We start from the raw sequence: 22,538 nt of genomic DNA on the forward strand, positions 1-22,538 counted from the left end.
GTAAAAGAACATATGGGTGAGAATATATCGAGGCAGCGAGGAAAAATGGAGTATGTCAAGAACGACGCAGAGACGACCGAGGCACGCAGTAATCCATCAATAAATCAAATAGGCATAGACAAGAATAAATAACCCAATAGTAATGTGACCAAGAATAACTGAAATCAAACAACACTCTTGCCTCCATTAAATCTAACGGAGGCATTATACGGTAAACAGAATAAAAACTCAGTGTTATGGTATTAGAAGCACTGGCGCACTAAAGAGAGGAAGCCGTGGTGCCAGCAGGTTAGCAGGCTTAGAAACTGTTTGTTGTGAGAGAGGACGCAGTATTGAGCCAGACAGTCAGACACTCTCCGGTCAATCCCCAAGTAAGCTTCTCCACTCGTCTTCGCTGACCGAGGTAGTGTTCCAGTTGGTGTGGTTAAGAGAAATTGATGTGTAGAAAGTATAAAAGGTCTAGCAATTTATTCAGAGAGTTATAATAGTGATACAAGAAACTGTGGGTGTAGAGGGATAGGGTTGAAAGAGTACGGATCCAGTACATGAAAATTAAAAGGATATATACGTAGTTCCTAGTAGTAGTAGTAGTAGTAGTAGTAACAGTAGTAGTAGTAGTAGTAGTAGTAGTAGTAGTAGTAGTAGTAGTAGTAGTAGTAGTAGAAGTAGTAGTGATAATAGTAGTAATAATAGTAGTAGTAGTAATAGAAGTAGTAGTAGTAGTAGTAGTACTGGTAATAGTAGTAGGTAGAAGGCTACGGTGCTCATGAAGTGAAGAAAAAAAGGATATGAAGACACTGGTATAGAATCAGTAGCTTTCCGCAGACCATTATTATATATGCCGACTTACAGGGAACTCAGATTATTGTTTTATAGTAAACTGATTTTGCAGAAGAGTCCTAAATTCTTCTTCCCATTATTGTGTTTATTCTGATGTTTTTGTGTCTAGCTTTGTATGGATGTAGGGATGAGTCTTAAGTAAAGAATAACCGCTACATATAGGATATACGTAGTAGTAGTAGTAGTAGTAGTAGTAGTAGTAGTAGCCTAGTAGTAGTAGTAGTAGAAGTAGTAGCCTAGTAGCAGTAGTAGTAGCTAGTAGTAGTAGTAATAGTAGTAGTAGTAGTAGTAGTAGTAGTAGTAGTAGTAGCAGCAGTAGTAGCAGTAGTAGCAGTAGTAGCAGTAGTAGTAGTAGTAATAGTAATAGTAGTAATAGTAGTGGTAACAGAAGTAGTAGTAGTAGTAGTAGTAGTAGTAGTAGTAGTAGTAGTAGTAGTAGTTCTAATGAGTGATAAAAGCACAACAGTACACAACCCAGAAACACAATACAATCAATGCCCGTACGTAATACGATGAAGATCGATGTTGCGTGTGTGGCTCAGCTGTCTGAATTAAGTTACAGGTAGTCTCTCTCTCTCTCTCTCTCTCTCTCTCTCTCTCTCTCTCTCTCATACGCGAGATACGGCACTAATAAACTGTAGTAACTAGAATCGGTTGGTTTCCTCCTTGCCCTTGTCGCCTCTACTTGGCACGTGTGATAAGTGGGTCCACAGAACACAGTCAAGGCCACCACTGAGAGGTAACGTGGGTGATCCCTGCCACAACACTGATAAAGATAAACAGACAGTAGCGTATGAAGTATGGCTGGACTGTATTCTCAAAATCAGAGTTGTCGAGGATGAACATATATGACTCATGATTTAAACTGAAACCTTTAACGATTCACAAAGTATTATGAGCGCCTTACACATTTCATCAAGAGTGGGTAACATATTTTCTTCTTTACTGTTCTCTTAATTTTCCCCTGAAAGTAGTTATTCACGATTGTCCTAAGAGTAACTGGGTCAAGATATTTTGAGCTACATTTACATATTGCCACATCCGTTCCTACAACCTACTTTCCTCTTTTCTCTGTCGTCTTTTAATTCTGTATTCTTTTAAATCAAGGGTATCCATTCGTTCCGCTAAGAATAATATCCTGCAATATTTTTAACCATATCATTGTTTATTCAATTAATTCCATCATCTATACGAGTGCCTCTCGACAGGTGTTGCGAGACGAGGGTGTGTAGGGATATTGATCGACGCTGGGAAGGCCGCGTTGTTCTTATCAAGTTACCGTATTTGTGTCAAGGTGTGTGTTTGCCACCTGCAGCCAGACGGGCCTTTGACTACGTGATCAATGGTTCCCACGCAGTCTGTCTGTTGTGCAAATAAAATGAAATATAAATATTTTTCGTTTGTAGACATGCACGATTCGGGACAAAGTTCCCAGTGATGTGTTTTTATATCAGAATTTACAAGCTTTTTAGTTATCTTATCATAGATAATATTGACATTATTATTTTGATTATTTATCTTTTACTACGAAAACTAATTGTTCTTATACTGGAATGGTAAATAATCACTCGTTCATCGCATACGTAATAAGTCATGCATTAAAGGTTTCCGATTTCAAAGACGCGAATGCTGGTGCGAGAGTTCGGTGCGTATTTTGCGGATGTGGATGTCAGTCAGACGCTTATCTCCCGGATGTGGATGTGCTCATTTCAGGATAGCATAGCCCCCGTGTATTTTGTACAGCTGCCAGCTTCACACGTAATGATAACTGACCGTTGCCTGGTTAATTTCTGTTTTATTTAAGCAAACCTCTGGTAGTGTGGTTGCCTCCAGCAGGAGAGTGGCTTATTAGCTATTATGGACTGTATTTGTTTTAACTCAAAACTTTGCATACAACTTATAATTAACAACTCTCTCTCTCCAACAATTAGAAATATTTTACTTTCAAAGTATAGGAAGCAGATGTTTAAACCAATCAAGATAAATGTGGGGATGTACTGCATATTAATAACCCTATATCAGTGTTCCCTCAGGATGCAAAACCACACAATGGCTGAGGCAGGAGTGGGGCCCACGACAACCCTACCATGAACAGATGGTCCAATAACTACTACACCCAGTCATCAAACAAAGATCGCAGATCTCACGCCAAACCCTCAGCCCCAGCCCTCAGCCGCTCACGCCGGGTTAGTCTCGCGAAGACTGGAAGTAATGGCCACGTTACCTTGTGTGTGTTCCGCGTGGCATACCTCACCCAGCTCACCCTGAAGTCCCACATTGAGAGCCAGGGTGTGCAGGTACTCAACATCGAGCAGGTCTCGCTCAGGGGTGCAGGCTACAAGTCCTTTGCAGTGACAGTAAAGGAGAAGGACGCGCCTAAATTACTGGACAGGAGCTTCTGGCCCGGTTTGGTGTCCTGCAGGCCCTTACAGGATGCTGACCCGTGGCATAATGATGTGTTCAGCAGGAGACTTGCCCGAGAACCGCATCGCCATGACAGTCACTCGGGTAAAAAATAAATAACAACAATAACAGTATTAATAATAATAATAATAATAATAATAATAATAATAATAATAATAATAATGAAGGTAAATAATAATTGTAATAATAATAATAATAATAATAATAATTGTAATAATAATAATAATAATAATTATTATTATTATTATTATCATCATCATTTTAACAATAACAACAATATTAATAACAATAATAATAATAATAATAATAATAATAATAATAATGATGAATAACAATGATAATGATAATAATAATAATAATGAATAACAATAATAATAATGAATAACAATGATAATAATAATAATAATAAATAACAATAAAAATAATGATCATAGTAATAATAATAATAATAATAATAATAATAATAATAATAATAATAATGATAATAAATGACAATAAAAATAATGATCAATAATAATAATAATGATAATCAGAATAACAACAATAATATTAATGATAATGATAATAAGTGATAACAATAATAAATAATAAATAAACAAATAAATAACTAAACAAAATGCATGCCATCTTGTTTCTATATTACATCACACTGGAAGTTTGAGCATGTGAAATATTAATTATGTTCTCCATTGCTTATAAAATGTTATAGTAGAAGTGTTCTGTAAACACTATATTTGTTCTCCATTAACTCTGAATTCTTTCAGAAAAAAGCCCCTGCCACAGCAGGAGGGTCAGCAGAGTGGGAGACACACGGCCCGGCTATGTGGAGGACGAGCCAAGGACAGTCCAAGCTGCAGGTGCCCGGCCACAGAACATTATTGAAAAGAAGGCAAAAGTGAATAACAAAACTAATCCCAACAGAATAAAGAATAGTGAAAGACAGAATGACAAAGAATTACACAAACCATTGAAGGAACGAAAGCAAATCACCACAAATGATAAAAGACCCAAAACCACTACACATAAGGGAAATAAGTCAGTCAAATTGCCAACAAACACAATCAGAACAAAATGCAAAAACAGTGATGAAAATTCCCTTAAGGAACATGTTGTTGTTAATAAAGCTGCACACAGAAAGACTCAGACAGTTGCTCAGAGAAGCTCCAGAACTAGAAAGCCATACCTTGTAAATTCTAGCGTCAGTAAGAACAGGAAAGCTAAGTCTGATACTAGATCTCGTAAGACAAGTAACAAAAATGAGGGGAAGTCCAATAGCAAAATGATAAATGATGCAAGAATTCAACCAGAAAAGTCCAGTGTTAATTCAGTCCCTTCTTCACAGGTGTCACCTCACCATATGACATTCACTTCTAGTAAAAAATATAAAAATGTTAACAGTAACACCAATGATGCACATGATAGCAAGTATACTGTCAACAAACCACAGGCGAGACAGTCAAGCTGGACCACACCACTAAGGAGGCTGCTCAGTGTGTCCTCAGAGGAGGCACTCAGAAGGCTGCTGGGACCTGACTATGACAGACTCCTCACTCAGTATGACCTAACAGATCAGGAGATCTTCCTAGGTGTGAGGGTGCTGGCTCACAGTGCACGGGCTGATGGGGGTCCAAAGAGACTAGAGCAACTGGTGTACAAGATTTGTCAGCCTCAAGTTGTGTCTCTCATTAAAGAGTTCACAAGGACAGTGGAAGAGAAGTACAAGGCAAGGGCTGAGAGGTACTTCTGGGATTTGGGTGAATTCCTGGATCTGTACATAGTTCACAATATCTTCCTTCAAGGTATGCTAAGTTTATTTACTACATGCTTATCCAAGATTTTAGCTTTGAATTACAGGAAGTATGTGAGTGATGATCTAGTGAAGGTATACAGAGGTATGCACGCCAAAGTGTTTAAGAATTTACCTCAAGGCTTAGCATAGTTCTGCCGAAGTAAAGGATGTATGTATATTATAATTTGTTTAGGTCAGACATACTCATTTTCTTCAAAGAATCATTATTAATGCTAGTCTGGTAGGCATACTTGAACATTGGTTACTGAAATCAATAAACTAATTATGCAAAATGTATCACCCTACAAAACTTTACTGTTTAATTTAGTTTGTAGCCTCCAGATAAATTATAATTAATGGAAGGCACCAAATAGAGCAATAATACATTGCTGAAATGCAAAAAAAAAAATAATTCCAAAAAGCAAGTGATCTCCATAAACAGATAGAATCACATTTTTTCCACAGTGTCAATGCCAAGAATAGCGAAGCACTTCTCCATGACCATTGCCGTCGCCTCACACAGCATCAAGCGGTTCAGGTTGATCTTCACTATCTTCCCTTCAGAATTTTTCTCAACACAGTAGCAATTATCATAAAACTCAGTGAACACTGCTGAAACCTAGTGGAGAAAAAGCATAGCATGTCAGACAAAACAAATCACAAACAAAATTAATATATTGGCCTTCACTTCATAAACACACATTACAAAATTTTCATATCATGCTAAAGACATTAGAGCTGTGGCTAGTAAATGCAATGAACAATCCTACCATGCTTCCTCTTAGAGAATAGTTATACTGAACTAATTACTGGTAATTTAAAGTAGATAAGATACAAAGCTCACCTCAAAAAGATATTCGCAGAGGGTGTGAAGACACAAGTCTTCAGTGATCTTAACAAGCACATCAGGAAGCTTGAGTAGGGCGCGGGCAAGCTTCCACTCTTTCTCGTGCTCCAGCTCTATTGGCCGTTTCTGTGCCTCACTCACAATCTCTTTTCGGTTTACGCAAGCTGAAAGTATTGAAGGTTATAATATTATGGGTGAAATCTTGATTTCTTTTTCCAATAGAAAGATTAATCCTGAAAATGACTAATTATTTGGTAATGAAGGCAGCCTTGTAATTCAAGTCAACATGTATTCCTTAAACTCAAGCGAGCATTGTCAAAATCTTTTGCTGATGTCATTTTTAATCAAGATAGATAATTGAAGAAAGTAGCCATTTACCTGTCCTGGCAATGGAGCGTATTCTGGTGAGGGCATACAGCAGGTAGGCGGCTGTGTTGCCTCTGAAGTCCAGCATGCGGTCAAAGGAAAACACATAGTCCCTTGACCTGGAAGATTACAACAATTTTTTTATATGAACTTTGATCACTGGAAAAAAGTGCCACAATCAAAACATGAATGGTTATATTAGTGTGGATATCTTGCTTCCTATTCATTATTACATAGGAAATAACAACAGTAAGACTTGATCTGACCTTCCATGCTATTTTTATCACTATGCCTCAGCAAGTGCTGCTCATATCACTGTACCTGTCGTGGCTGAGGTCAGCATATTTGATGCAACCATATGCAACAGCATTCTTGGCTTTGGTGAATTCCTCAGGTGTCAGTACCTTGTCCCTCTCCTTCTCCTTGAGCTTCTCCTCTGAGCGCTGCAGACCCTCATTCAGGAGATCAACCAGCCGCACAGTGTCACCTTTGATGACACAGACAAGTTAAAACCAGAAGCCAACCCTCGCTGGTGTACAAAATGTTATGAACCATATCCCACACACTTATGGCTGCTTCCAACAGGCTCTAGTTGAAGTAACATGGGCCTTTAAGAGTGTTTTTATAGTTCTAATGACAGATCAACAGAGAGATCAAAGTGTTTCCAAATAAAGGCCTATACATATAACAAGGGTAGAATGGCTACAAATGACAGGGTGCCTTATTTCAGTGGTTATTAATTTTTTACCAATAGACTGCATGTACTTCTGAAGTCTGAACCTTACATCTTCATCAGTATGGAAAACAGGATATAATGATTACATATTCTTTCATAAAAAATATAATTTCTTATATATAGATTCTAAATAACACTACTTTTCTTTATTGTGTTAAATTCTCCTGTCAAGGATTACTGTAAGAAATCCAGTCTTCCCATGAAGAATGACTCACCTGATCGTGTTTTGAACTTCTTCTTGTCTTCTCCCAAAACAACACCAAAGGTAACATGGTCAATTCGGGTCTTTTTCGCATCATAAATGCCTGCTTTTTTTGCACAGGCAAAGAGACTCTGTAAGCATGGACATAATTCTGCCTCAATCAAGAGCAACCATTATCTTTGAACAATGAACAATCATCAACATAAATTGAAACACAGGTGTTCAATAAAAAAATAATAAAATCTTCACCATTATTGATTTCATCATGAAAGTCAAGCATGATTTCAAAGTTCTTTAAGAAACATCTTCCTCTGTAAGGCAACTGATTCGGCATAAAGGTATCAACAGCCAAATTTTGCATAAAAATCCAAATTTTTGTCAAATTCAAAGCAGCCTGTAAATATAATACTGGGTGGCAAGAGTGTATAAAAGAACTCTCAAGACTTATGATTTCTTAAGGATGATAGTGGAGTCTCACCTTGAAGTGCTGTGCCTGGCCAGCATCTGTCACATACACCAGCCAGTCAGCCTTCTCCTCCCCTATCCGCTGCTTGATGCACGCCATGTCTGAGGTATCATACGTAAAGCCACCATCTGACTTCACTATAGTTAACGGTATGTCTGCTCCCTCGGCGAACATTACCTGCAATTTCATAACACCGTCCCTCAGTGGTGCTTTCCTATCACACAAACCTTCACAAGCAGAACAAATACAACTTGTAGCTGCAATATGACTGCCTGTTCTCCAAAGTGAACAACTTTGTGATTAATCCTTGCAAAAGAATGTGCCATTTCACTTTGTTCCTTTACTATACTGAGTGTTTCTTCAGTACGTACATGGTGATAATGATACTTTCATTCATAAGTAGAGTATGATGACATACCCTTCTTTACATTATGTCTGTTGGCACAAAGAGTCTCTTGTTATTACTCAGCATTAAAGATACAAAGGAATATCATACTGGTTGACCCAACATTAGCCTAAATGTTATACTGAATGGAGTTGCTCAATGTTCAGGTGGAAGTTTCATATCAGGAAAATATTGAGGATATCTGTAATGCTTTGCCACTGATTAGTACTGGGCTTGACGATAACTGACCTTACGGCCTTCATCTTCTTCCAGCATTCCTCCACTGTTAAGTAGATTCACTATGTCTTCCATGCGGCTCTGGTAGAAAGACTCGCCTCGGTCTATAATTTTCACTTGAAGGCGATCATAAACCTGCAAATAAAAAATCATTGAATACAATAATGTGAGTTCACCACAGAGTTAAGAATACTGACCGATGGAAACACCAGTAGAGCCACACCAACTCACCTTGGAGAACTCTCTCTTGGAAATCTCGCATATCTCCTGCCACCCCTTGATGTGAACCGGTTCGTGTGCTTGCAGCTTCACCACAGCCTGGTATGCCCTCTTCTTGAACTCTTCATCCTCATCAAATCGTTTCTTTGATTCTTTGTAAAATGTCTGCAGGTCTGAGATGGGTGGAGGTTTGGTGGCAAAGTCTGGGAAGCGATCCTGTTGAAATGTGTCATCACAAATAATTGAAGTTCTTGCTTTGAATATCATTATACAAAAACAATACAGGGGTGCATCAAACTTCAGTATTAATGAATTCTGCAAAAATTACACAACACTAATCTCTAAGTTTTAAGTAAGTTACAGTTGAAAAGGAACAAGAATGTTTTGTAAGGAATCATTCATCCTTTGACAAAAGTGCTGAGAATTTTCACCTCTAAGTGAGCAATCAGCATCCCAAACTGAGTGCCCCAATCTCCCAAATGGTTCAGCCGCAAGACGTCATGGCCCAGGAACTCCATGAGGCGAGATATGCTGTCTCCTATGATGGTGGATCTAGGAGGGGGAATGATGAGCTGAGTGACATGATGTGCACCTCAACATTTGCTTGTGTCTCAGTGAAGAGTAATTATTGGTTTTCATTCATGAAAGTGATCATGGCTATCCTGCTCTAACCTGAGGTGACCGACATGCATCTCCTTGGCAATGTTGGGTGAGGAGAAGTCCACCACCACTCTAAGGGGTGTGGTGGGTGGAGGAGTGACCCCATTTAGTACAATGTTGGTTACCTGAAAAGATACAATTCATCAGTCACAAATAATGAAATGCAACCACAACTATATTAACTCTAATCAAATGACAAGTAAATTCTCAGGCTTAACCCCTTCACTACGGTGACGCCTATGTGGGCGTCATGAAGCCCCAGTAGCAAATACGGTGACGCCTACGTAGACATCATATTTCTTTTCTGAGCTTTCTTCAGTTCAGTTGTCCCGTATAGTGTGTTGGATACCAACTACACACGCTGTATGCTGTCCTTGAAATCCTAGTGCTCCTCCCACCATCCTTGTCTCCACCAATCACTAAAGATAAGCTACATGCATCCCGCCTTGTGTCTAAAATTACCCAATGGCATAGACTGTTCCCATCTCTCTCTCTCTCTCTCTCTATTCCCTCCTCCCCATCTCCCTTTCCTCCCACCCCCTCTCCCTCTCTAAAGATAAGTTACATGCGTCCCGCCTTGTAACATTCGTGAAAACACACACACACACACACACACACACACAAATACAAAAACAACAAATTTTCTAATCTCTCTCTCTCTCTCTCTCGTTTCCTCTTCCTTCCCTCCCTCCCCTCTTCCTCTCGAAAGATAAGCTACATGCGTCCCGCTTGTGTCTAAAATATTAGCAAATGTCACTCTCTCTCTCTCTTTTTCTCCGAAGAGAGAAGCGTCCACTTTCCTCTTCGAAGGCGATATAGTGACTCAAAAATAGCAGCATAATACACAAAGACGACAAGTACGACAAGCTTGCACGAGTTTCCCGCGCTCGGGCGTGCGGCACTACCACCCGTATATCATACAGGCGGGCTTTTTTAACATCCGGCACGAAGGGGTTAACATTTTTCACTTTTTAATTGAGGCATGGAGAAGGAGAGGAAGAAGGCAGGCATATGATACATGTTGGAAGCAGCTTTAGCCAATGACAACTACCATGAACAAAGGATGAGAGATGTCACTTTTTTCATAACAATTAGTAAGAAAAGTGCTTCATCAGGTAGGAATCTGACTGTCCTGTACAATGGTTTGCCTTTAAGTAAAGAATATTCAATAATCTTCTAACTCTATAGAAGACAGGGCTGATGTAAAGTCATGCATCACCTGCTGCTTCATAAAGTCTTGGCTGAGGGTGATGTTGATAAAGCCTGGGCCAGAAAGTTCCAGCTTGGATATCAGAGGACTGGCTGGCACACTCTTGAGGATGCTGTCTCCCACTTCACGGGGATTCTTCTTTAAAGTCTACAAGATAATTAATTAACATTTTCATATTTGTACCTTATCATGTTACATACAACTGAAAATGAATAAAAATGTTTAGAAAACAAAACATTCTTAAAAAAAGCTTCAATGAATCATCATTATACAAGAATTGCACCATCATTCAATGTATCATGGATTCATGGGTGTCTGAAACTTAATGTGGTTAACAAAGTAATGGTGTCACTTCTAACCTTAGCAAGAGCCATGGCATCATTGCACTGGTAGTCAGCATGCTTAGAGACCTGGAGCTGAGCCACCACATTGGTCACACTGGGATAAGCTGACTTTATTGCACATGTGAAGAGGTTTTCCAGATGGCCAAGAACATTGCATGAGTTCTTTGAGTTTCCCAAGGATGCGGTGCCAGCATTTTCCCTTTGCCGCTCTATACTCTGAGGAAGGAAATGCATTGGTATCAGTTCATTGCATATTTTTTTTTTTTTTTTTTGCCTGTTTTTCATGCAGCTGTCGACTGAAAGGAAAGATATCTGGATGTAAGGTTCTGAGTGTCCAAACAGGAGGATTTGATGTACGGTAACACCTCAATGCCTCATGACATTACACAGCTATCTGAAGCTTTAAAACTATAACTATTATTCAAAGATATATGTACGTACTTGTTTTGTCAATTATTACGTGCATATTCTTCGGGGAGAAAAAAGAAAAAAAAGAAAAAAGTCAATCATTGCTACAGAAGACATCAGACATGCACAGGACACAGATAAGGACATGAAGCAAAGTGGAATTGAATGGCAGCGATCTTTCTTCTACACTGCATGTGACTCCATACCCCAGAGAGAGATGGAAGAAGGTTTGTGGGCCCCTCAGTGCACAACTTCTTCCTCGGCAAGTCACACATTGTGGTAACTGTAGGCAACCAGCCACACAAAACAGTAAGCTGGCACAACTGGGCAGGTTTTTGCTTTATGTAGTTCAGTAATGACACATTCACTATCTTCCTCAAATTATGTTCCTTTCTTGTACAGAATAACACTCAAATAAGTCTTTTCAACATGTTGAGAAATCCACAATGTTGATTGTTCGAGTAAGAAAAGTACATTTCACAGTATACAAGTGTATGAATAATTAATTACCCCTCAAGTAAACTTGAAGGAGACACCATCTCAATTCTGGAAGAAAACAAAAAATCAATGCAGACCAAACATTACTATCAGATCTGTCTTTCTCTCTCTCTCTCTCTCTACTACATGATAAATAGCCATGAAGAAAATGCATGAATACAGCCCTAGTGTATACAGTGCAACAGTTTGTAAGTGAAGCTACATATGCAATGAAAGTAAATTGTTTCATGCTAAAGGTTTATGATCTGATATTAAGCATTTATCAAATTATTTTGTACTCCCACTAATCATTCAGAAGAAGAATCCAATCAACACTCATACATCAACTATATACATGTGAAGCCAAACTTTGGCTGTGTACACCACAAGAATAATATAAAAAGATGGTCACTTGAAAAAAATTTAATAAAATTTGCAAATCTACTTACTTTCTTGAGAATGCCAATCCTGTACTTCAATTTTCGGTTTTCATTCAGGAGATCAAGAAGTTCCTTGTCAACAGGCTCAATGTTTTCTGTGTTGTCCAGACCACCTTCACTCAGAGACTGAAGACATGTGGCCAACTTTTCTGTCTCCTTTTCCTGCAGACGAGAAAACATATATATAATTATCACTTCAAAAAGGAAGAAAAGGAAAAATTGACAACCAAATCTTTAAAAAATAAAAACAATTGCCACTGCTGGGCAATAACCTGTCAATTAACAAGATTATAAGTGTCATTTTTAGTTCTGTTATCTTATATTCTAAGATCTTGTAAGCTCCACCCACTAGAGAACTGAAAAGCAAACCAGCAGAATTGCATGGCATGCTGCCCAAGGGAGAAGTATCCTACAGTTTGTTGACGATGTGTCCCTTACAGAAACTTTAGCAGCATTAACCACTTGCTCCATGAAGTTTATGCCATTTAAAAGTGAACAGCTGGTCTTCAAGGCCTTGCAATATTGTCAGTTGAATAAAAGTAATCATATAGGGCCATTTAATATAATTCTATTTTATTTTATAATTTTTTTTCAGATGAAAGAAGAGACAAACAGACACATTGGTTATTCTTCTTTAATGGTTATTACATTGAGAGGAAAAAGAAGGAATGATAGAAAAAAAAAAGACGAAGTACATAATATGATTAAAAAAAAAAAAAAAAAAAGCTGCCTGCCGTTGGCTAAATATGTCCAGTAAAACTTGCAGAATGATACTGTATATAAGGCAGTTATAAAGTGAAATGTCAAGCACCTCTTTGCTGGTATTTTTACACTATTTCTGCATGTAAGGTGTTCTTGCAAATAGTATCATAATGTAATGAATATGTTCTATTATTAGCAATCATGGAGCAAGGGGACATGTCTAGCAACTCTCCAGGTCACAGGTCATGGACAGAGGCAAGAGCGAGGTCCCTTGTCCCGCCCATCAGATTCTGCTGTGTTAAGGCAACGTTCCACACCATGTATTGCTTCTTCAGACATGTCCTTTATCATCACCTGTGTAAAGATAAGCTGCTCTGCAGAATATTTTAGTATGAATTGAATTACATTAGTCATGACCTTACACCGAAATCGCCGCAGAATATTAAGTACAGCACATATCCTATCCATAAACAAAATATCAGACAGATTAGTCAAGAGCAGCTATTCTGCATATCAACCCAATCAGGATTATTTAACCAGGAGAGTAAACCACTTTTCCGCCAAAAAGGAGGACACATATATATTTTATGCATCTGACAGCCAGCACAGTAATTTCATCACTTAACATTACGTCATGTTCATCAGACTACAGAACTACCACTTGCAATTGAACAACAACATTACCTGTGCGTAAAAAGTTGTCCCTTGATCAATATTATAACAAGCCTCGTGTTGGGTGAGCCTGTAACCTTCAACGTGCACCTCTCTAATTATGACACCATGCAACACTTACCGCCTTGGCACATCGCTGAGTGTATTCCCTTAAAACAGAGTCCGTCATGTCGCCAGGAGCAAGTAATCCTATGCAGGGAATCAGAAATGTATCTCTTCACCGGTAAGACAGAGAGGTTGGCAGCTGGCAGGCGGCAGCTCCCTTTTCCTTCTGCTGCTGTTTCTTCCTCTCACACGGGTCACTAAATTTTTGGATAAAATTGCATCATCAATTACTCTATATTATTGATATAAATAATCATATATCCGGCTATAAGCTGAGCACGTTTATTGTAGCGACTGATATGCAGTACCTGTCAAAAGAAAAAAAAACAACTTTGAAATTACTTTTCAATGAAGACATAGATCTATACAAAAATATTTTTTTCGAGCACTATTAGTGAAAAATATAGATATCTAATTACTGTAATGTTTGTAATTCGTTATTTGATACAGCATCTAGGTACTTACCTTACTGCTAACGTAGGTCAGAGATCACGGGTAGTGAAATGACAGGTGAATTCATTGCAAGTTGTCTTTGACCAACTATATATACAAATCATGTTGTATAAAAAAAATATATAAAGCATATTAGATGATAAAAAGACATTATTTTGAAGATTTTCATCAATGTTTTTACTAATGTCCAAAGCGTGGATACTCGCGTGGTCTCTTCTTCCCCTCAGCACAGCGGCGAGGTGAGGCGGGTGGCGGTGTTCTCATATTTAACCACATTTCACGTCTTATATTCAACATATCTTGCGTTTTTATTGACGAGATGCATTAATAAGGTTGTGTTGCCTCCCCAGATGACCAACAAGGAGGTAGTGCCGTCCGTGCAGGTGTATGGCAGGAAGGTAAGTAGGCGCCCTCCACACACGTGTCTTGTATTGCCTGCCGCTGGTGCTCCCTGCTTAGCTGAGGCCTCTATTTCTGCCCCTTGCTGGCTCTGGTAGGCTTATATCCCATTGCTAACCTCGCGCTGGGAATTAAGGTAGCAATGTGTGGAGAGCAGAAGAGGGAACAACAGCGGAAGCGCTAAAACGAACTGAAAACGGATTAAGAGTCATCAGAGTGCAGATATAGGTGTAGATATATATTAACTGCTGCCTTTGCTATACTCAAAACCATCTGAACTAAACTGGTCGTGGCTGAGTAGCATAACATGGTGGGCGTTAGGGGCGGTGTGGTTCAAGTCAATGGTATTCCTGAGGGACGTTTTCTTTGACGCATTAGAATGTGAAGAATACTGCGAGATAAGACAAAACCAAACGTTCTTACAAAATACAGAAAACCAAACTAGATACAATAAAATTTCAAATATATTAGTGTTCGGAACTTATCTGTTGATGAAATTGAAAAGAATATATGATCAAAATATGAAATAAGACAAACAGTAAACCAAGAATAGAACACAAATAAGAACAAGAAACATACAAAAAAGTGGGTGCTGTTACAAAGGATTTCAATCCCACTGGACTGGGCTGGAGGACCAAAATATTCGTGACGTTCAGAATTATTGTATTGCAGTTTAGAATAAAAATGTACTGTGTGATTAGGGTGTGTGCTGAGTAAGAACAAGAAGTTGGGTTACATTAAGGGGTAGGATTGTTATTTGAATGAGGGAGGGAGGTAATTCTTAGCCTTGATTTTCTCTCTCTCTCTCTCTCTCTCTCTCTCTCTCTCTCTCTCTCTCTCTCTCTCTCTCTCTCTCTCTCTCTCTCTCCCCCCCCCCTCTACATTGCCCTTGTATCAGTGATAATTGTAAAGAAAATATTTTTAACTGTTTTCTAATCTTTTGCATGATCCCATTGTGATCTCTTCTTTTGATTATCACTGCTTTCATAGGATGAAAGACAACAGGAAGGCTGAACCTTGACAAGAGTAGCGTAGGAATGTGTTCACTCTGGTGCTCATGTTCTGCTCTCGCTGGTCAAAATATCTTAAATGCATCTGTAGCAGAGGGAGATTGCCAGTGTGAATGCTTCCATTGAGATGCATGCAACAGTATTGGCCTGGACTGTGAGCAGAGCAATAGTGTGAATCAAGCCTTGGTGATCCTACCTTTTAATGTGTAGAGAATGTGGCTGTTATCTGCGAAATGGGAAATTAAATCATTAAAGTTTTGAATGCTGTGAGGAAAAAAATGTTTGAACTTGTTAGAATGACTAATTATTTGGATTAGGATTATAGGTGTAGTCATTTTTTTATTGTCAAAAATATAATAATGATTATGATTGATGCTGCAATAAAGAATGAACATCTAAACTTGCCCTTGTAAAGTTTAACTCTTTTTGGTATTGGCTAAGCTTATTGTTGATAGTGATGAAATCAGCTGAGTTATCAAAGATGGCTATGTAGAAATAATTGCAAGCATAAACACATGATGGGTCCCTTTTAAACTTTTCTTATATCTGTCTATGTGGAATAGCAGTATTATATTTTGCCAGTAATGAAATTGTCCTGTTATTCAAGTCACAACATTGCGTACCCTTCTGAGTTCCTGTTTTATTATCTTGTACAGAAAACTGCCACAGCCGTTGCCCACTGCAAGCGCGGGCACGGCCTCATCAAGGTGAATGGCCGCCCCCTGGAGTACATTGAGCCCAGGACGCTGCAGTTCAAGCTGATGGAGCCCGTCCTCCTCCTGGGCAAGGTGGGCAGCTCATCAGTATCTAATGACAGTGCTTAGTTGTGGCTTTGAGTGATTGGTTTCCTTGACTACCACATCCTGTATTTCCTTGAGTTTCTACCTATGACTGTTTCCTTTCAGGAGAGGTTCTCTAATGTTTCCATCCGTGTCCGTGTGAAGGGGGGCGGACACACTTCCCAGGTGTATGCCATTCGCCAGGCCATCTCCAAGTCTCTGGTGGCATACTATCAGAAGTGTGAGTATTGCTGCAGTGTACTAAACAGTCTGAGGGAATGTCCCATGCTGGCAATCAGTCTTGCTCAGAGAGGTGAAGGTGGTGTGCTGACTGCTGTTTGGCACAAAACCATTTTTAGAAAACTGAAAATTCTGTATTACTGATTAAAGTCTTGTTCAGGGAGGAACTGTGAAGATGTTCATGGTTGGCTTCACCTCTGCTAAAATTACTTTTGTCTGGTTTTCACCAGCTGCAGATTTATTAACATGCTTTCTGACAGGAAAGACAATGGGATTTCTCCTTTTGTCTTCACTGGATGTGGTTCAAAGCTGTCAAGTGAATGGCTAGATAATCAAACTTGATATTTTCAATATTTTCTCTCTCAGTGGAATTAACATCTGGATGGTTTTTTAAAGGACAAATTTGGTGTGTCACTAGTAATAGGATATTCTGCTCCCCAGTTGTTGATGAGGCTTCCAAGAAGGAGATCAAGAACATCCTCATCAACTATGACAGATCCCTCTTGGTTGCTGATCCCAGGCGGTGTGAGCCCAAGAAGTTCGGTGGTCCAGGAGCCCGTGCTCGCTACCAGAAATCCTACCGATAAGCTTCATCTCGTGACCCTTACAATAAATTTATGGGCGTGTTACTTTTCTTTCAATTTCCTTGCAAACCTTTATTTGATTTCTGGCTTAAAATATTTTAAAGAGCTGTCGCTGCCACATTTTTAATGCTTCTATCCTTCTCTCCACCTGTTTATTTGACATCCAGGCTTCTGATCCATACAATGAACCAGTGCTTCAGTGCCAATAGTGTGGATGAGTTTTTCTTCCAATGAATTCCCTTGTTTTCCTATCTATTCTTCCATATTACCTACATTTCCAATATACCAAGCAATGTTGATTCACACTGCCTTTCATCTACCATCTGACACAATCCAATAACCCACCAATGTTGATTCACACTGCCTTTCATCTACCATCTGACACAATCCAATATTCTAGCATTAGCTTCCTTTCATTACCACAGCGTGTGACTGTTGATGGCTGCCTTAGTTCTTTTAGTCCAGTTGTATCCGGTGTTCCGCAGGGAAGTGTTCTGGGACCTCTTCTTTTTATTATTTATACATCTGACATGTGGTGTGGGATTGAATCTAATATGGTTGCTTATGCTGATGACACCACTATATATGCGACAATTCCTTCCCCACAGGATAGGCAGAGAGTCGCTAATGTACTCACTCAAGATGTTTCAAGGATTCTGTCATGGTGTGATCGGTGGGGTATGAAACTGAACCCGAGTAAATCCCATAGTATGGTTATTAGCAGATCAAGGACACCTTTCCCAGTTCACCCTGATATTGTTGTCAACGAAGTACCTATTCCTAATTGTTCGTCTCTGAAGTTACTCGGAGTCACCCTTGATCCCAAACTTACTTTTGAGTTGCACTTGCGTTCACTTGCATCATCAGTCTCATGTAAAGTTGGTTTGTTACGCAAATGTAGGCGGATATATTCCTCTGATGATATTGTAAGAAATTGCTTTTACTCTTTCATACTGCCTCATTTTGAATATTGTCACTCTGTGTGGATCTCTGCAGCAGAGTCTCACTTAAAGCTTTTAGATAGAGCATTCAACCAGATTAAATTTCTTCTTCCTAATCTTGAGATTAATCTTCGGCATCGTCGTTTGGTTGGATCATTGTCCTATTTCTTCAAAATCATGTCTAATTCCAACCACCCGTTGCATTGTCATTTGCCTGCCCTTCACTACCAGCACGTGCTACAAGACAATCCTTGATCATGAATGACCGTTCCTTGTCTGTGAATCGATGTAATACTTCACAATTTTCCCGGTGTTTTATCCCAGTATCTGCTAGACTCTGGAATACAATTCCCAACGAGATTGTTAATTCTAGTAACATTGAAGCATTTAAAAAACGTGTGAATACCTTTCTTCTCTCTGAACTCACTACCTCTTAGATCTCTACCAATCTTCCTATTCTGTTGTTCATTCCTGTTACTTCCTTTCACTTATCGGTGAGGTGCCGCCCACTGGGCCTTTGGGTTTATGCAGTTATGCTTTCCAGTGGGTCGCCTTCATTGACCTCATAATAATAATAATAATAACACACCATCCACATAGATGTTAAACAGTCATGCTGAAATAAGTCTGCTGTAACCATACTTAACTAAAGACCATTCACTTCTGTTTCCTACTCAATCTACTATCTACAACATACAACTTCAAGATATTTCTCTCCTATCATTTTGTCATGCCTTCTCTAAATGGATTTACAGAAGGCATGATTATATATTTTGGATAAAACATAAAACATCTTTACCCTTACGATGATTTTGAGAAGCACCTGCATCCCCTCTTATGAGGCAACATCCATAAGACATAAGCATGACAACAGTGTGTTATATATCAGAATCACTCAACAATGACAATACTTTACCTTGTGGAGCTTATTGCTATTTGTGCAATGTGAGTGGACTGCACCCATAATTACTGGTAAATCTAGTTAGTAATGATGGCACAGGATAAAAGAATCCTGATACATATTCATGAATACAGGAACTTATCACACATCACACATCCCAAGCAGAAATTCCATGAAAGAATGTCCTCTGCCAACACTGAAAGCCTAAATGGGAGAGAGCCTAGCTGTGGCATGACTATTGACTTAACCTTCAGAGAATAAAAATTTTTGGAAGAGTTGTGGCAGCTCCACTAAAGGAGTACTACATGAAAACATTGTGGGAAGCCATTGGCACCACCAAGACAAGGTACTGTTGCCAGCTGTGGTTTCCATACACATTAGACTATTACATCCCTGAAATCAGTGACAAGATACAATTGGTGAGGATGCCAGTACATAATTACTTTATACTGAACAGGCTAGGTCTGTATAACTAGCTTATTCAATTTCTCTGTGATCGAAGTGGAATATGTGACAGTTGTCCACAAGGCTCTATACATAACAAGCCTATAGTTACAAATACAGATGTCCCATATACAATGCAGTAGTGACAGCCAGTAAACTACCGTGATAGTGCCACTAGACCAGCAATCAAGTAGAGATCACAACTAGTTCATGGTCTCAACTGCCCGGTGTTGAGAATGAAATATATTTTCCATTTTCTTTCATTCACGAGTTGAAATTTTACTTCAATAAAGTTTAGATTATCAAGAGTGAGTATTGAGTGGTAGCAAAACACAAGTTGAGACAAGGTACTTTATTTTCTTTCTCTAACGTTTCGGTCACAAGACCATCTTCAGAGATGGTCTTGTGACCGAAACGTTAGAGAAAGAAAATAAAGTACCTTGTCTCAACTTGTGTTTTGCTACCACTCAATACTCACATTTGTCTTCATCTCAACATTATCAAGAGTGTACATTTATAAAAGTTATAAAAATATACTTTTGTTGAGTAAGTTATGTCAGGTCTTGATGAAAATCAATGACTGCAGCAAAAAAATTTTTTGACCAAATGTAACAAAGATATTTCAGTGTCTGACTAGTGCTGCACACTACAACTGATAAAAAAATAAAATAAATAAATAAAAATAAATGAAAATTCATAGCAGAGTTAACCATTACAAGGATCTTCCAGTTACCATAATGAGAAAATATGTTGATCACAAGTACACAGAAAAGCATTTATGAATTGCTAGATTTGAAGCTGTCCACACATTATTTATTACAATAAGAATGATGCTACATACCTGCCGGCTGTGACTATGAACTAGTAAGTGGTGAGCACCTCCTACACTTTTCACTCCATATATGCGTACATACAGCCTAAATTACAAGGATTTGGGATTTGATAAAAGCATCAAGTTTAAATTTTTTTATTTTTATTTTAAGATCTCATACTTAAGAACGAGGCCTCTCCTTCTTTTCCTTGTAGAGGGCAAGAAGGGACACGTTGGCTACCTTGACGACCTTGAACCTGATACCTGTAGGAGACAAGGAATACATCTTAGTGCTATGAACTAGAGTCAATGACATCTTGGCCAGAAGAAATATAAGTATTCTTCAGTACTTTGCTGCTCTTAAAGAAAATAAGTAGCAATTAATAAATACAAGATTTTAATGCCAAAGCCAAATACAGGCAGCCATTCATCCTCACCGGGAATGTCACCCACGGCATGACCCTTTCGGCCAAAACCTGCCACTAGCACCTCGTCGTTCTCCTCGATATAGTTGAGGCAACCGTCACGGGGCACGAAGGCGGAGATCTTCTTGCCGTTCTTGATGAGCTGGACACGCACGCACTTCCTGATGGCAGAGTTGGGCTGCTTGGCCTCAATGCCACTGTAAGGAACAAGATAATGAGCATTGATTAATGAGAATTAGTAATAGAAGACATACAATTAAACAGTACAAAGGCAAAATCTAAGGTATTTTATTCATGTAAGAGGGGAAATATGGCCAAGAGCAACAAAAATGACTAAAGAAAAAGGTCCACTTTGATGCCAGTTCACAAGCAGTCTGAGAGTTAGCCAAAAGAATGGGATAAATGTCTTCAAACTCACATTTTCTCAAGGACGATTCCCTTAGCGTGAGAGGCTCCTCCGAACGGGTTAGCCTTCCAGCGGGTCCCCAAGTGAGCCTTTTTGTAGTCCTTGTCGTGCCACCGCTGCTCCCGCCGGTGGTTCACATGCTTACGGGCTGTGCGGATTCCTCGTGGTTTGCCTGAGCAGAACAAGTGGTTAAAACGAGATAACGATGCATAAAAGGCAATTTTATTATCTCTGGTTCCACTCTGGCAATGCATGATACTCTGCAGAACCATGTGGAAACATTTCAGAAAAATTATGAAAGGTTAAAAAAAAAAAATAAATAAATAAAATAAATAAAAATGAAGCAGTTGGAAAATAGTATAAAAGCATTAAAACACTAGAAATTCACACATAACATTAAGACAATAACATTCATGGCAATGCAACGACAAACTGCCTTCAGTAAGATTTTAGGTCATCTATGGCCATTAGAAACCTGGTTATTATGTTTTACAAGTTGTCCATGATACCCGGCACATTCTGCCTCTTGATGTTGCAATACCTTTCAGACATTTAATAAATTTTACAAACCTTGTATCATTATACAAAGGTAATAGATGAAAATAAACTAAGTTGGCCTTTACGTGCTTTCAAATTAAGTCAAGAGGATCAACTTTCACCACCTTTAGATGTAGCGCCTCCTTGCACATACACACACACACCATGCCATGGAAGTTGGTATCTCAGACTGGTCAGAGTTGGGCACTACCAACAGGCCACAGCTATACGTCCTACTCATCTACCCAAGAACACACAGAACGCTCGGGAGCAGCTGTTCTGCAGATCACTCTCATAGTGCTTCAAGTTAACAGTGACACTGCCTGTCACTTCAAAAAGCCGACAAGGAAGTTTGGCGGACATAAAGTATTTCCTCAAAAACAGATAAACTTCTGCCTCTATTCCTAGTAATTTTGCTGATGTTACAACCAGTAGCGCACTAATCGCAACACCAACACAGCCTTCCCTACCACTGAATCACAAGCAGCAGCAGGAGAGACACCGGTACTATAATAAACACACCAATGCCTCTCGCTCAGCCCACCACCACCACCACCTCCTGGCCACATGTGCCCGCCGCCACCACCACACCTTACCCTCATTTACACCACTCCACGCCTCACAACGCACCCAGGACACACTCAATGCTACGCGGTACACTTAATTCATCGATCCAGTACAAGATATGCCAGTTTTCCAGGGTAAAAGAGCGGTAAAGTGAATAAAAATGAAGACAGCGGCGACTCACCCATCTTGCCAGGCGGTGTTGTCCTCGGAAAGAATAGCGTCAGCCAGCACACCGTAAACTTGCTCCTCAATATTGCACGCAAACATATTTCTAACTAAGAAAATGAAACAAAAAATAAATTAGAGTATAAACGTATGTGTTATATTATAAACAACCTTAAATGAATAAAATAATCTTTATGTTATTATTGACCGCGTATATTATCACCAAGAACGTTCACAACTACACTTAAATTGAACGTAGAAATAAATTATTATTGAAATTCATGATTAGTTTTTGGAAATAGTGAGAAAAATAATTGAGTGTTTGTATTTCGTAGTGGATCTGTGTT

General features: G+C 39.0%; 4 protein-coding genes across 8 annotated transcripts; 2 read left to right on the top strand and 2 right to left on the bottom strand.

Annotated features, from left to right (window-relative positions):
• LOC123513565 lies at positions 1–5,203 on the top strand. 4 transcript variants are annotated; one of them, XM_045270812.1, is made up of 3 exons: positions 1–403; positions 2,863–3,348; positions 4,029–5,203. In XM_045270812.1, the coding sequence occupies exons 2-3, from the start codon at positions 2,928–2,930 to the stop codon at positions 5,201–5,203; spliced, it is 1,596 nt and encodes a 531-aa protein (XP_045126747.1). In that variant the 5' UTR covers positions 1–403; positions 2,863–2,927. The 4 variants fall into 4 exon arrangements, with proteins under 4 accessions (XP_045126747.1, XP_045126748.1, XP_045126746.1 ...); XM_045270813.1 differs by having other exon boundaries at positions 2,874–3,348; XM_045270811.1 differs by having other exon boundaries at positions 1–371.
• Positions 5,204–5,260: 57 nt separating this feature from the next.
• Positions 5,261–13,731, bottom strand: LOC123513563 (arginine--tRNA ligase, cytoplasmic-like). Of its 2 annotated transcripts, none has more exons than XM_045270803.1 (14): positions 13,546–13,731; positions 12,060–12,212; positions 10,741–10,941; positions 10,391–10,528; positions 9,184–9,296; positions 8,943–9,063; positions 8,524–8,727; positions 8,305–8,427; positions 7,683–7,847; positions 7,218–7,335; positions 6,588–6,753; positions 6,279–6,385; positions 5,898–6,064; positions 5,261–5,672 (listed from the first exon to the last, which is right to left on the bottom strand). In XM_045270803.1, exons 1-14 carry the CDS (start codon positions 13,591–13,593, stop codon positions 5,502–5,504), a joined length of 1,995 nt encoding a protein of 664 aa, XP_045126738.1. In that variant the 5' UTR covers positions 13,594–13,731; the 3' UTR covers positions 5,261–5,501. The 2 variants fall into 2 exon arrangements, with proteins under 2 accessions (XP_045126738.1, XP_045126739.1); XM_045270804.1 differs by lacking the exon at positions 13,546–13,731 and adding an exon at positions 11,340–11,679 and having other exon boundaries at positions 12,060–12,200.
• A 429-nt stretch (positions 13,732–14,160) lies between these two features.
• LOC123513569 (40S ribosomal protein S16-like) lies at positions 14,161–17,039 on the top strand. Its single transcript, XM_045270820.1, has 5 exons — positions 14,161–14,221; positions 14,333–14,380; positions 16,048–16,179; positions 16,297–16,411; positions 16,852–17,039. The coding sequence occupies exons 2-5, from the start codon at positions 14,333–14,335 to the stop codon at positions 16,995–16,997; spliced, it is 441 nt and encodes a 146-aa protein (XP_045126755.1). The 5' UTR covers positions 14,161–14,221; the 3' UTR covers positions 16,998–17,039.
• Positions 17,040–20,236: 3,197 nt separating this feature from the next.
• Positions 20,237–22,283, bottom strand: LOC123513679 (40S ribosomal protein S23). The gene is made up of 4 exons (XM_045271020.1): positions 22,208–22,283; positions 20,935–21,094; positions 20,529–20,713; positions 20,237–20,355 (listed from the first exon to the last, which is right to left on the bottom strand). Exons 1-4 carry the CDS (start codon positions 22,209–22,211, stop codon positions 20,273–20,275), a joined length of 432 nt encoding a protein of 143 aa, XP_045126955.1. The 5' UTR covers positions 22,212–22,283; the 3' UTR covers positions 20,237–20,272.
• Between the last annotated feature and the right edge of the window lie 255 nt (positions 22,284–22,538).

This window comes from Portunus trituberculatus, chromosome 36, assembly GCF_017591435.1.
Source record: "Portunus trituberculatus isolate SZX2019 chromosome 36, ASM1759143v1, whole genome shotgun sequence".
Lineage (NCBI taxonomy): Eukaryota > Metazoa > Arthropoda > Malacostraca > Decapoda > Portunidae > Portunus > Portunus trituberculatus.

Bases quoted from the DNA above. Each gene is read 5' to 3' on its own strand.
- LOC123513679 (XM_045271020.1), bottom strand. The intron at 20,714-20,934 runs GTGAGTTTGAAG...TGTTCCTTACAG, and splicing joins GGAATCGTCCTTGAGAAAAT to TGGCATTGAGGCCAAGCAGC. The intron at 20,356-20,528 runs GTGAGGATGAAT...TGTCTCCTACAG, and splicing joins TGCCGTGGGTGACATTCCCG to GTATCAGGTTCAAGGTCGTC.
- LOC123513569 (XM_045270820.1), top strand. From the start codon at position 14,333: ATGACCAACAAGGAGGTAGTGCCGTCCGTGCAGGTGTATGGCAGGAAG. The intron at 16,180-16,296 runs GTGGGCAGCTCA...GTTTCCTTTCAG, and splicing joins CCGTCCTCCTCCTGGGCAAG to GAGAGGTTCTCTAATGTTTC. The intron at 16,412-16,851 runs GTGAGTATTGCT...TCTGCTCCCCAG, and splicing joins GGTGGCATACTATCAGAAGT to TTGTTGATGAGGCTTCCAAG.
- LOC123513563 (XM_045270803.1), bottom strand. From the start codon at position 13,593: ATGACGGACTCTGTTTTAAGGGAATACACTCAGCGATGTGCCAAGGCG. The intron at 9,064-9,183 runs GTTAGAGCAGGA...TCCCCCTCCTAG, and splicing joins ATGCATGTCGGTCACCTCAG to ATCCACCATCATAGGAGACA. The intron at 6,754-7,217 runs GTGAGTCATTCT...GTGTCATCAAAG, and splicing joins GAAGTTCAAAACACGATCAG to GTGACACTGTGCGGCTGGTT.
- LOC123513565 (XM_045270812.1), top strand. From the start codon at position 2,928: ATGAACAGATGGTCCAATAACTACTACACCCAGTCATCAAACAAAGAT. The intron at 3,349-4,028 runs GTAAAAAATAAA...GAATTCTTTCAG, and splicing joins TCGCCATGACAGTCACTCGG to AAAAAAGCCCCTGCCACAGC.